The sequence below is a fragment of the Equus asinus genome, chromosome 15 (assembly GCF_041296235.1).
Source record: "Equus asinus isolate D_3611 breed Donkey chromosome 15, EquAss-T2T_v2, whole genome shotgun sequence".
Lineage (NCBI taxonomy): Eukaryota > Metazoa > Chordata > Mammalia > Perissodactyla > Equidae > Equus > Equus asinus.
In genome coordinates, this window is record NC_091804.1 from 30261937 (window position 1) to 30276331 (window position 14395).

The 14395-nt window shown below is 42.1% G+C and overlaps 1 protein-coding gene across 5 annotated transcripts in view; it reads left to right on the top strand.

Annotated features, from left to right (window-relative positions):
• The window catches only part of DHX35 (DEAH-box helicase 35), a 67638-nt gene that overhangs the window by 32955 nt on the left and 20288 nt on the right, over nucleotides 1-14395 (top strand). For 3 of the 5 annotated variants that reach the window (XM_014847201.3, XM_014847200.3, XM_044748192.2), the window contains exons 11-15: nucleotides 418-576; nucleotides 2507-2717; nucleotides 6573-6697; nucleotides 10230-10284; nucleotides 13264-13359. In XM_014847201.3, the coding sequence (XP_014702687.1) occupies nucleotides 418-576; nucleotides 2507-2717; nucleotides 6573-6697; nucleotides 10230-10284; nucleotides 13264-13359 (646 nt within the window). The remainder of the gene's footprint in view (nucleotides 1-417; nucleotides 577-2506; nucleotides 2718-6572; nucleotides 6698-10229; nucleotides 10285-13263; nucleotides 13360-14395) is intronic. The other 2 variants (XM_044748189.2, XM_070485931.1) reach the window with 1 other exon arrangement.

A 14395-nucleotide genomic window follows, 5' to 3' on the forward strand; every position in this document is an offset into this window, starting at 1 on the left:
ATTTTCCACAGCTCAGTAGCCTCTCCTGGGGAGAGTTTAAGTGATTTTGTATGCCACAACCTGTCCATGTGTGTGACATGCTTTGTTTGCGGCAGTACGTCAAAGCTGAGTAAGTTGTTTTTGTCTCTCTGCGACTCTCTATTCACTGCAGATAGTATCGATTTCAGTAATTAATCTGACAGTTGCAGATTTTCACCCCACGGGCACCATTGTTCGGTCGCATGTGATTAAATACCACCCCAGAGTGGAATGTGATTGTGCTAAAATTCATGAATCTGACCACCATTAAAATCCTGATCCCAACTCTCATTTTCTTTCAGTATGATAAAATGACATGCCTCAAATTGATCCAAAGAAACAGGGATCAAATTGATCAAATTGATCCCGGTTTCTTTGGTTCCTTCTTCGATGTTTTAGGAAGAGGTAGAAACTGTCGCATCTATGCTGATCGAGCAGGCTCGAGCACTAAGTCGAACTGGGATGAAGCGACACCTCCGAGTTCTCCCCATGTATGCAGGACTGCCTTCCTTTGAGCAAATGAAAGTGTTTGAAAGGGTGTCGCGCAGTGTCAGAAAGGTAAGACTAACCTGAGGACCTGGGGTATTGGCAGCCGTCTATAATCACGTTGGTGCCCCTTTGCTATGCACTGGAAAGATTTTCTTTTTAATTCAAGTGATTCTTGCTAAACAGGAAGTTTTCTTTAAGAATTTTAGGTCCATGTTTCTGTGCAGTAGATCTAAAAACACACAATAAATAATGTGTTACAAAAATTTCTAAATCTGCCCCACAAAAGGGTCACTCTGACAGTAATTATCAGAGCAAGTGACCTCTGCCTCTTTTCTGCCTGTCTAATATTTCCCCGTGACATTCTACGGCCTTGGCTTAAAGGACTGTCTTGGATTGTGATCAGTCAGGAGAATAGCTAAGTTACTACCAATGGTTTCTAAACCATTTGCTTTAAGCATCAGTTTGCCTATAGAGCCAAGTTTAAGTCAGTTAATTCAAGGTGTGGCTTAAAAATTTTTAGCCTTGAAATTGGGGTGGGGAAGGTGTGGTGGGAGCGTTGGTTTGAAGGAGCCTGCAGGCAGCCAGTCTGCTTCCTGTTCGTAGTCCCCTGGGCTTTACTCTGCTTTCCCTTCCATTCGATGAGGAAGGCAGAGAACTAGCCTGAAGTCAGCTTGTAGTAGCTACTTATTAGCAGGTGGCGGAGAATAGGTACGTGAGGGATGGTCTGAAGATCCGCTCCCAATTCAGAACACTTGGAAGAGGATGCTCAGCCTCCTGGCCTTTGGGATGGAGCAGCTCGAGTCTGCCCAAACGCAGCCTGTGGCCAAGCAGTCAGGAGGCCTGGATTCTGTGCCAGAGTGACTCTGTGCCCTGGAATGAGTTGCTCAACCTCGAGGCCCAGTTTGCTCAGCTGTAAAACATAAATAATAACTTTTAGATATATAGTTTTATAGCATAAATCTTGTGTCTACTACATAAAAATGGTTGGAAGGTTTTTATGAAATGATAGATGTAAAAGTGCCTGAAAAAAGTTCTGAGTGCCATCTGTACGTGTCCCCCACGGCTTCAAACCCTCCTGGAGCCGCCCCCAGTGCACTTGGAATAAAATGCAGACACCTCACGGTGGCCCAGACACTGCGCGGGATCTGGTCCCTGCCTCCCCCAATCTCATAGCTATTCTGGACTCTGGCCGCACTAGCTGTTTCTCCTCTCTGAATTGTTTCTTCTGCCTGACTCTCTATGGGGTTGGCTGCTGCTTGTTACTCAGGTCTCAGCTCAAAATCACCTTTACAGAGGCTTTCCTTGGCTGTCCAGTCTAAAGTAGCGCACTCCATTATTGAAATATTGTGATATAAGACCACGTAACATTTTATTGTCACTCTGCTGCAGTTTCCTCATAGTATTTGTCCCTCTGAAATTATCTGCATGTCTGTGTTCACTGCTTCTCTGCTCAAACGCTCACACTAGAGTGTAGACTCCGGGAGAGCAGGGGCCTTGTCTTTCTTGTTTGTCTTACATCCCCAGCACCTTGAACAGTACCAGGCAACGTACAGGCCCTCAGAAAATAGTTAGAATGTGAGGGAATAAATGAATATACATGTACAAGGTGATGGTTTTCTTTAATTGTGCAAAAGGCTAAAACTAACATTTGTTGAATATTTACCGTGGACCAAGTACCAGGCTCTTATCACGTTATGTATATTTTGTACTTAATCCCCTCCACAGCGCTGGGAGCGGGTAAATATTATTACATAGATGAGGAAGTGTGGTCAGGAGGTTAAGTAACTTGGCCAAAGTCACAGGCTCCAGGAGAATTCAACCCCGGGACACCCTGACCCTAGAACTCGTGCTCTTTGCAGGATCCAGACTGCCTCTTACAGATTCTGCAGTGCCCAAAACACCTTTACATCTTGTTGGATTTTGGATAGTTTATTAAAAGTGAAAAGACTTAAAAATAAAATAACTTTTATTTTTACTCTGCTTTCTGTGGGAAACTTAGGTGATAGTCGCTACCAATGTGGCAGAAACCTCCATTACAATCAGTGGGATTGTGTATGTGATCGACTGTGGCTTCGTGAAACTCCGGGCCTACAATCCCAGGACAGCTATTGAGTGCTTGGTGGTGGTGCCAGTATCGCAGGCATCAGCCAACCAGCGTGCAGGGCGTGGAGGCCGCAGCCGCTCCGGAAAATGTTACCGCCTTTATACAGGTAAGTGTGGCTTTCCATAAGAGTATTTGACTTTCTCATAGTCAGCCTGTGCATTGGAGAATATTGCAGATATTTTCCCTTAATGGGCAGAATGTCACATAAAATCCAGACCTCCCTCGCAAGGCCCTCTGTCACTGGCCTCCACCGCCTTCCTCGCTTCAAACAGCGCTTCTTTGCTGCTGCTCCCCGCTGGCGAGAGCTGGCCAGTGAGTCACCAGGTATTTGCCATGCCTGTTCTAACCTACTGTCTGGGCCTCGGCCTATCTGACCATGTGACCCTGTAGCTTCAGCCAGGCATCCCAGGTCCTGGCTTTCTTATTTTTCCTTTAGCTTAATGGGCCGTTTTCTTGTTCTGGGATCCCTGAATTCTGTGGGACCTCACCATTGGCTTGCATCTCCTCCTCTGGTTCAGAGCATCTTTGCAGAGCTAAAAAGACAAGCTCTATCCTGAGACTCATTGATAGAAAGCAAATAGTTGGTCAGCTCCTGCTCTGTGCCATGCGCTATGCTAGGCTCTGAAAGAGCAAAATAAAATGACCATAAAGACTGTCCCAGCCCTTAAGGACCTTTCTCTCCAGCTTGAAGACAGCCTTACCTACAGACAGTGACGTCTCCAGAGTTGCACTTTCTCTGCACTTCTCTTGTGGGGGATGGGATCAAGATTTCTCTCAATTGTCCAAACTCAATTTTCACATCACTTTTAATTCTCTCCTTGGTCCAATACCTATCTGCAGCTACTTATCAGATCCAGGGGTTTTATCATTTATCTCTTCTTTCCTTTCTGGTTACCATTGCCCTCGTTTAGTCCTTGACATCATTCTTTCTTTTAGCAGATGTTTACAGAGCACCTGCTGTATGCCGAGCATTGTGCTGGGGTTTGGAGATGTAGGGCCCAGGGAGACATCGTCTGTGGCCCCATGGCTGACAGCCTAGTGATGGAGGCAGACCCACAAACAGATTGTTGTATGTGGTATGATAGGGTCACCGTAACGGAGTTAGCCTTGGAAACAGAGCAGGAAGTTACCCTGTTGGGAGGGCTTCACAGTCGAGGATTTGAGCCTGATCTCATTGGCAGCCCAGTAGCTATCCAGGTGAAGGGATGGCAGTGGAGATCCGATTTCAGCACCCCAGGCCGAGGGAATAGAAGAAACAAGTACTTGGAGGGGAGGAAGAGGTCAGGGGTATTCCTGGGAGGGAGGGAAAAGGCAGTGTCTGAGACCAGAGAGGCAAGGGTCTTCTACCACTGAGGGGACTAAGAAGGAATGATTGGAGTGGAAAGAGGAGAACCAGGGCTAAAAGGCATCCTGAAATTCAGGGGAGGGGAAAGGTTCAAGATACTTAAAAAAATTTATTGGGGTGAAGTTCATGTAACATAAAATTAGCCATTTTTAATTGAATAGTTCAGTGGCCTTTATGATATTCATAATGTGCAACCACTACCTCTGTCTAGTTTCAAAAACGTTTCCATCACTCCAAAGGAAAACCCCTTACCCATTAAGTGGCTTCTCCCCGTTCCTCCCTGTCCCCAGCCCCTGACAACCACCAGTCTTTGTTCTGTCTGTATGATTTTATCTGTTGTGGATATTTCGTATAAATGGTATCATACAATATATGACCTTTTGTGTCTGGCTTTTTTCATTTAGTGTGATGAATGCTAAGTGTTTTCCAGGTTCATCTATGTTGTATCACTACTTCATTCTTTTTTATGGCCAAATAAAATTCCATTGTATGGATATGTTGCAATTTGTTTATCCATTCATCAGTTGATGGTTGTTTCCACCTTTTGGCTGTTGTGCATAGTTGCTGCTATGAACATGTGTGTACATGTACGTGTTTGAGTACCTGTTTTTAATCTTTTGGGTGTACACCTGGGAATGGAATTGCAGGGTCATATGGTAACTCTATGTTTAACTTTTTGAGGAACTCGAGTTATTTTTAAAGAGGAAATGGCCAGCATCATCTCTTGCTCCAAAGAAATCAAATAGTAGAATGCAGACTAAAGGTAGGCAGGTAGATTTAGTTGAAAGGTCGCTGGCTTCCTTAGCATGAGTGGTTTTAGTAGGAGTGGGGTTGGGGAAGGCCCACCCAAAAGTAAGTGGGTGCATTAGCATTCAGCCTCTAGGCTTTCTTGGCTAACCTACCTCTGGGCGAGCTTGCAGAGTGAAGTTCTGCACAGGGTGCCTGCTCAGACCCTTAACAGTTTCTCAGAAGCTTCCAGAACTTTTTCACAGCTTATCTTCTCCCGCTATCCACCTACACCTTCCCAACACAGCGTCCGAGCTGAACCGCACTCTTCTGAACATGCCTTCTGTTTTCCCACATCTACTTCTTATTCCTTTGATAGCTTTCCTTGGGCTGTTTGCTCTGCCCAACAAATCCCCTTTATCCTTCAACTCCTCTCTCAAATGGCAACTCCCTCATGAAGCTGCCTCAGATGCCTTCTTCCAACAGCTGCGGCTCCTCCTCCCCTGAGCCTCCACTTCCCTTTGGGAGGACCACTTATTGGGACCTGGCCATGGAGGTCACTGTTTCTGGTCTTGGTCCCAGGCCCTTTCTATCACTGAAGCTTCTGAGAGGCATTGGCCTACGGCTCCTGCAGCTCCTGGCCCAATGCCTCATACACTCGAGTCCTCAGTGGAGTTTAATTGAGTGTCCTTGAACTCTTAGGAAGCACCTACTTCCTGTGAGCATCTCAGTAGCGAGGTTGTCCTCTTATCAGATAACTTTGCTTTTCCTTGGTCAGCAGTGTGTTTGGAAAATGTGGTTAGACTACCAAAAAGCTGTACCCAAAACACTCTTAAAACTCAAAGGGAGTATCCCGTTTGGAACTTCTTGATATTGCCTATTGTCCAGAACCTTCCAGTTAGATCCATGTATTTGGTAATTTGTATCAATCAGTCTACAGAATATTGGTTGTTTTCTCAAAGAAGACCTTTTTGAAGTTCTTCAGTGATAGTGCTATTTCTTCATGACATTTGTTTTGGTTTGCTTTTTGTCTGGTTAACTAAAGCTTTATGATCCAAATGGAAGTTGGGTTAGGCTTGTGTTAAGGAGGGTGTGCACAGGTAAAATGTTGACTGATATGGGAGGATTTTGTGGGTGGAGCATTTTCTATATAATCCATAAGCTTTCTGAATATACACAAAAATGATTTAATTTCTTCCTCCCTCTTCCCCCCCCCCCCTTTTTGTTTGGCTTTTATAAAAAGGCCTCTTTCCCTCCCTGTTCCCTTCTCCTGCCCCTCGCATCTCGGCACCTCTGTGCCTGGTGGTGCTTTTGCCTGTTGGAGGTCACCTTTTGTTCCCCATGGGATGTATTAACATTCATTGATCTATCTGGATTCTGAGTGTGACGTGTGTGCCTGGCTCAGTGATTTTAAAAGTTAGGTTTGGACAATTTTTCCTTTTTATAAGATTTGGTCATTTGTTATATTCTGGTTACTGTTTTGGTGATTTATTTTGAAATTGTTTGTTGCTTATCTGTATAGTTCTTGCCTTCTTGACTCACTCTATCCCAAGCAGAGGTGATGGTAACTGGGTGCCAGTAGTGATTCAGCAAATACTCGGTGCTTTGATTTAATGTTTTGCTGACAAAAAGCACATTAAAGAGAGCATTCTAAAGTAAATGGGCAAACTTTTATAAAGATATATTGTCTATAAGATAGAAATTGCTAAAGTATCTTTTAGGTAGAATGGTCTTTCCTAAATAAGAAACAACTTTGTATCGTAACATCATATGCATCCAATCCTAGAATCCTAGAGCCTCTCGTTGGAGAAGGAAAACTGTCCAGTTGGTGTAATGATTGCATTTGATTGTGACATTTGATCCCAAACAGTTCTGATTTCCTATCCTCAGAGGAAGCCTTTGACAAGCTGCCTCAATCCACCGTTCCTGAGATGCAGCGTAGCAATTTGGCGCCTGTCATCCTACAGCTGAAAGCACTAGGAATTGACAACGTCCTCAGGTTCCACTTCATGTCGGTGAGTCCTGCGTTCTGTCTGGGGCTGTGGGAGGCTGGAGTGCTCAGGGCAACGTCAGGACATTGTTACAGAGCATGTCACCTTTTGGTTTTTTTCACTTAGCTCATGTGTTGTGTGCCTGCTTTGCGCCAGGCCCTGTGCAAGGTAGGGGGGAATACATCCGGACAAGGCAGACACAATTCCTGTTCTTGTCTGCTGGAGGAGAGAGATGCGTAAGTGGGTAATTACAGTGCATGTGCCCAGTGCTCTGAGAGACAAAGGAAGGGCCCCAGCCCAGTCAGTCATGTCTGAGGTAAGACCTGAAACCCAAGTAGGGTTTCACCAGGTCAGGAGGGGGGCGAGGTCCAGGACAGCAAGTGTGTGTACGGACTATGTGAATGAGATCAGGAATGGGCAGCCAGGAGGGCTTCGGTGGAGCTGCAGGGAAGGTCCTCGTGTCTGCTTGTGTTTCTGATTATTTCCTAAGGCAGGTGTCCAGGAGTGCAATTGTTGGGTGAAAGGGCCATAGTTGTTTTGTAAGTCCTTAATACATGGCCAAATTGCTTTATGGGTCCAAACTCCATCAGTGCACAAATGCCCGATACATTGTGCCCTCATCATGCCATTATTTTCTTTTAGGGTCTTGCTAATTTGATTGGTGGTGGGAAGGGAGAAAGGAAGGGAGGAAAAATATTATTGAACCTTACTACTTTGATTTCTCATAAGATAATTCAAAAAAATGTGTTGTCCACTTTATATTTCTTCTGAATTAAGTCATTTATCTGTTAGAATTAGTATTTATTAGTGATTTTTAAGAGTCCTTTAACTGTTAAAGACAGACATTAATCTTTGTCTATAGTATTTCTTGCAAGCAGTTTTTCTAGTTATTTGCATTTTACTGTTTTTTTGTTCTTTGTTTTTTTAATATGCAGACATTCTAAACCTTTCCACAGTAAAATCTTTCTATTTTTGCCTCTGTGATTTCCTCTGTTATTCTTGTGCTTATGAAGCACTTCTTCATATCTAGGTCAATTAATAAATATTCACTCACCTTTTCTTCTTGAATTGTTGTGATTTGAAGACTTGGTATTTTAACTCTGTTCTGTCCCAACCGTATCGGTATATGGTGTGACAAGTCTAGATTCTTAAGATTCTTAGATAATAAAGTCCCTAATGTCATATATGTCATGATGAACTAGGTGAATGAAGGAATAGAAAAATATCAATCTCTCTCCCAAAGAAAACAATCGTGTATTTATCGTAAGTATGGAGAAAATATACCCTTTGATTATGGGTATGTGGTACAAGAAATTGTAAAGAAAAGATGAGCAGTATATAGAAATTAAAAGCTTATGAAAAGCCGCACATTTAAGATGAAAAAAAGCATATAATGGGAAAAATGACAGATCAGCATCTCAAAAACTACGAAGAGTTTTCTAACATCAGTTAGAATAAATCAAATAGCCATTGAAGGGAATACTGAAGGAAAGGAAGAAGCACAAACAGTAAACTAACATCAGAGCATTTCTGGCTTCTTTAGAAGAGATTAGTACAGATTGAAATAGCTGTCAGGTACCACTTTACACTAATTAGACGATCAAACATGAAAAATGATGAAATCCAAAGCTGACACAGTTGGGAAAGTAGTTTTATACTCATTTCAGTCCTCGTGGAGGACTTTCTGACATTATTTTATGAACCATAGACATGCCTGGTATTTCTTCTCAGGGAAATTTCTCCTGAAAAAAATAATTCAAAAGAAGAGAAAAATTTACATTTATGGTAATGTTTATAGCATCATTTTATATTAAATTAAAAATATAAATAGTGAAAATCATAAACTTTCAGACAACTGAAAAACGAGGAAAATACATACAAATTCATCTTCATACATTCTCTTCTGGTTATTTTTCCCTGAAATGGTGTTTTTTACAGTTGAAGTCACAGGCTACATGTAATTTCGTGTATTTAGCACTGTTATTTACAGCGGTAAAACTGAAAACAACTCAACTTGAAGAACTGAAAACAATTCAATTGCCCAATAGCAAGAAAATTGCTTATTTTACAGAGTATGACCTTGTTGTAATGTTATACAGCTATCCCAGGTAATCGCTGGGAAGTTTCTATGGGTACAAGAAACAGCGAAAACAGAAAACTATACAGTGAGAAAAACAAACTAAAATTATACATACACAATCCTTCCAACCATGTTAGAACAGTGTTTGCATTTGATCCCAAATCAGATGAGGCCATAGAGAAATACTAGTAAACGTGTGGTTAGGTGAAAATACTATGGATGTGATTTTTGGGGTGGGGGTAGGAGGGGCTAAAGGATTTTTTTCCTGATTGATGATAAATTCAAAGAGCAGAATTCATAGAACTTGATGACTGACTAGAAACAGGGCCAAGGATTGAAAGGAGTCAAAGAGGACCTTGTTAGTTTTGTTCTGTAACTATTCGTAAGCTAATGCAATGCTTTGCTCTTCCTGTTATCCCATGTGATCTCCATGTAAGAGATGCCCAGAGGGAGTGAGCTCCTCCACTTGGCTGCGTGTTTTGCCTCTTTGTAAAGGAGGATGTCGTAGGCCCTGAGGAAGGGCTATTGAATCAATCACATGACTGAGTCAACGGTGATGTGTTGAATACCCTCTGTGTGGTGAATCACGTCTAGTTCCTACCCTTGTGAGTGTGTGCGTGTGATCATCACAACTTTTAGGAGTACAGCTTTGTTGCTTGGCAGTTAGTACGTGGGGTAGAGTGGAAAAAATGAGACCAGAGTTCCGTTTCTGGCTTTGCCTTGGTAAACTGCCTACCTGGCCTTGTTAAATGTCTGTTACTTACTGTTAGTCACTTTCCTCATCTGTAAAACTGAGCTAAAACAGTGTGATACTTAAAATAGATTTGTTATGAGAATGCGTTTAGTAAGAAAAAGCGACGCAGTGTGGAAAAGTACTATAATTTTATTACCTGGCTTATTATAAACAAAATAATTTAGAAGAAAATGGTAATGATGCTTGGCATTTAGTAGATGCTCAGTAAAGATTTGTGGAAGGAAAGAAAGATATACAGATCCAGAGAATCAGACTGAAGGTCACAGTGTCAGCTTTGCTTAACTTCAGGTTGGCTAGCATTCTATATTATTTTCAGAAATTCAAATTCAACGTATGTGAGTCACCCCCTGTAGTAAGACCTGGAGCAGGGCTCTGGGTGATGCAAAGACCAGTCATCTGTCAGTACGGCAGTGTCGCAGGGCTTCCAGTGCAGTCGGGGGTTGAGACTATGAAGTAAAAATTGGAAATCTCTGGTGAGAGTTGAGGGAAAACAGGGAGGCAGTTCAAGGGAGGGCCGTCACTTCTGAAGGAGGGGAGCCTGGGGGAGGGCCTCAAAGGGGAGTGTTTAATCAAGCTGAGTCTAACGGCCAAGTAGTACTGAGGATGCTGAGAAGGAGAGGAGGGGCATGTTAGAGGGAGAGTGGATTTGAGCAGGAAATAGTCACATTTTTTGTCTGTTACCCGAAGAAATTAATTTAGGAGGATTTTAATATTTTTTACAGCCCCCTCCAGCCCAGTCGATGGTGCAAGCGTTGGAGTTACTCTATGCTCTGGGAGGTACGCCTGTCTCTTACTGTGTGTTTATTACTGTGTGATGTTAGTTGTACTCACTCTAGGGCTGTTAGTGTCTTTAGGAATGGGATTGGTTCTCCCATATATGTAAGCCTCTTAATAACACTTGCGCTTTATTAAAATAAGAAGGTGGGACCATAATTAGATTAATAGTACATGAAGTCCAATTATGACAATGAGTTTTTAAAGTATGTCGGAACATCAAAAGCTATTAATAAGCGTCACCAGGCCACACTCCTAACAGACATCCAGAAGATTCCCTACTGTGTCTCAGATGTTACCTCCCTAGACCTTTTTCTCCCTCCCTCCACCCCATCCTGAAATCTGTGGCTCAGTGTTCTCCACCTCACTCCCCTCCGTTCCGTTCCTGGACTTCCCTGTGCAGAGTGAGTAGATTACCAGCCTGTGGTGTTGTTTGGGCAAGGAAACACTATGTTATGGAGGAACCTCTATTCTCTTGTTTGAAAATGTGGTATTTACCTTAAGATACAGAATATCGTAGCCTGAATTCACCTCTTCAGGAAGTACTGGTCTTTTCTGTGAATGTTGCCTGAAGAGAATATAATATCCAGTTTGGTATTAAATTTTAGTGAAGTTTTGTCCTTTGAGATTCCTTTTTTTTTTTTTACTATCTTTATTGAGGTATAATTCATATACCATATAATTTACCTGTTTAAAATGTCAATTCAATGGTTTTTAGTATATTCACAGAGTTGTGCAGCCATCACCATAAGTTTAGAACATTCAGAACATTTTCATCAACCAAAAAAGAAACCCCATACTCATTAGCACTCACTTGTCATTTCTTCTCCCCTCCTTCTCCCAGCCCTAGGCAACTGCTAATCTACTGCACATCCCTACAGATGGGCCTATTCTGAACATTGCGTACAAATGGAATCATAATAACGTGTGGTCATCTGTGAGGGGCTTCTTTCATTCAGCATGATGTTTTCAAGATTCATCTATGTTGTAGCACATATTGATACATTATTTTTTTATTGCTGAATAATACTCCATTGTATATGGCTATATCACATATTCTTATCCATTTATCAGTTGATGGACATGTGGATTGTTTCCCCTTTTTGGCCATTATAAATAATGCTGCTATAAACCTTCACGTACAAGTTTTTGGTGGACATTCCCACCAGCAGTGTATGAGGGTTTCAGTTCTTCCACGTAATAGCAAGTTGCCAACGCTTGTTATCATCTGTCTTTTGTATTATAGCCGTTCTAGTGGATATGAAGTGACATCTTGTGGTTTTGATTTGTAGTTCCCTAATGACCAGTAATGTTGAGCACCGTTTCACATGCTTAGTGACCATTTGTATATCATCTTTGGAGAAATGTCTATTCAAATCCTTTGCCCATTTTTACGTGGGATATTGTCTTTTTGTTACTGAGTTGGAGGAGTTCTTTATGTATTCTGGGTACAAGTTTCTTATCAGATCTGTGATTTGTAAATATTTCTCCCTTTCTGTGGTTTGGCTTGATGGTATTGTTTGTAGTACAGAAGTTTTAAGTTTTTACACAGTTCAATTTATGCATTTTTCCTCATGTTGCTTGTGCTTTTGGTGTCTTTTCTGAGAAACGATTGCCTAACCCATGGGCATGAAGATCTCTCCTATGTTTTCCTTGCAGAGTTTTTATAGTTTTAGCTCTTAACATTTAGTAGGTCTGTGATGCATTCTGAGTTAATTTTTTTGTGTGGGATGAGGTGGGCGTCCATCTTCATTCATTATATTTATGCTACTTCCTGTGAAGGAGTAGCCACTTACTGATTCAGAAGATCTTCAGTGATTTAGAAGGCCTTTAGGTGGGTCTGCATCAGAGTGTGTACATGCTGGAATAGGTTTTCACCCCCTGGTCTCAAGCGTGTAATAGGAACCTGGAATCAAGGTTTCCTTGGATAATCTGTTATAAGGAAGGATGAGAGAATATTGACTACATAGAAGTTTTTTATTTGGACTGATTTTCTTCCAGTCAAACAGAATGAAACTTAAAACATTTTCTATTTCTTCACTGCCCTAAATTAGCTGGAAAAGGCAGAGGGAAATACTCAATTTAGTTTCAAGCTGAGTTATCACCTTTGAAGAGGTTATATGGGAACAGAAGAGAAAGGACCTTTTCTCGCTCACTCTGAGCTCTGCAGCATTTATTTTACTGCGACATCATGGGAATAGTCTGGACAACAGTAAAACAGTGGCCTCCATTTTGGGCATCCAATCCCTGGATGTTGGCCAGTGGTGAAGAGACGAGAAGGGATGGGGGAATTGAAGGAGTTCAGTAAACTGCCCAGGAGGCAGCTGGATAAACAGCTCTGGTGTTCGCACCAGAGATCTGGGCAAGTATTTAGATTCGTAGTCATTGTAATTGCTCACATAGTATGAGAAGAACAGAGGGCCTGGGATGCCGTCCTGGGACATCTGTGGCCTGTAAGAGACTGGACCTGGCAGAAGATCCAGAGGTAACTAACAGCAGCAGGAGAGGGGGGGGAGAAGCAGGAGAATGGGGGTCATGGAAGCTGGGGAAGAATGTTTCCCAGGAGCTGTGGTCTGCAGAGTCAGAGCTGCTGGAGAGCCTAGGAAAGTGCCCTTTGTATTTGGCACCATCTAGTTGTCGGGCCTTTGGAAAGAGCAGTCTCTGGGGAGTAGTAGGACCAGGAGTGAGGCTGCAGTGGGTGAGGAGGGTGTGGGAGCTCGAGAAGGCGGCAGGGCCATTTCCTTATAATTAAGTCCTCGAATAGGAGCCATTAGAAGTATCAGTTTTTAAAAACTGAGCTCAGAGGAGGTCTTTTCTTCCTTTAATGTAACAGCACTGTGGTGTCAGATTGAGTTTGGTAGTGCATGATTCATCTTTTGGATGCCTTTTTTTAGCATACGTCATCTTTTATTCTCTCAACAACGGTGCATCTTCCAACACAGTGGTACACGCCTTCTGATTGTTGTTGTTGTTGTTTGGCAGGTCTGGACAAAGACTGTCGCCTAACCGAACCTCTTGGCATGAGAATAGCAGAGTTTCCTTTGAATCCCATGTTTGCAAAAATGCTGCTTGAATCAGGTGGGTGGAGACCGAGAGCGCTCATTGATTTTCTTGTGTCACAGAAGTTATTTCTCTAAATTCTGTGCACCCTGGGGAAGAGGAAACAATATATTTAGAGTAGTGAAGGAGCTTTCACCTAAAGCTGTCTGGTTTGGAGCATGGTGCTAACTTGTGATTCAATGTCAGTCATCATTAATTCAGTAAACACTTTTGTTTGTTTCCTCTGGGCCTAGTACTGAGATATATATATATATATATATATATATTTAAAAGCAGAAGCTTTTTTTTTATTGTGGTAAAAAAATACATAACATTTACCATTTTAAACTATTTTTAAGTCTTCGGTTCTGTGGCATTAAGTACATTCACATTGTTGTTCAACCATCACCACCGTCCGTCTCCAGAACTTTTTCATCTTTCCAAAATGAAACGGTGCCCATTAACCACTGAGTCTCCATTCTCTCCTCCCCCAGCCCCTGCAGCCACCATTCCACTGTCTGACTATGAATTTGATGACTCTAGGAACCCGTATAAGTAGAATCATACAGTATTTGTCCTTTTGTGACTGACTTGTTTCACTTGCTATAATGTCTTCCAAATTCATCCCCGTTGTAGCGTGTGTCAGAATTTCCTTCCTTTTATGGACCTTGAGGGAATTATGTTAAGTGAAATAAGCCAGCTAGAGAAGGATAATCTGTGTATGACTCCACTCATGTGAGGAATTTAAAATTATGGACTAAGAACAGTTTAGTGGATACCAGGGGAAAGGTGGGGTGGGGGGTGGGCACAAAGGGTGAAGTGGTGCACCTACAACATGACTGACAAACATTAATGTACAATTGAAATTTCACAAGATTGTAACCTATCAATAACTCAATAAAAAAAAAAAAGAATTTCCTTCCTTTTGAGCCTGAATAATACTCTGTTGTATGTAGAGACCACGTTTTGTTTATCCATTGTTTATCTGTTGATGGATACTTAGGGAGTTTCTACCCTTTGGCTATATGAATAATGCTGCTGTGAACGTGGGTGCACAAATGTTGTTCAAATCACT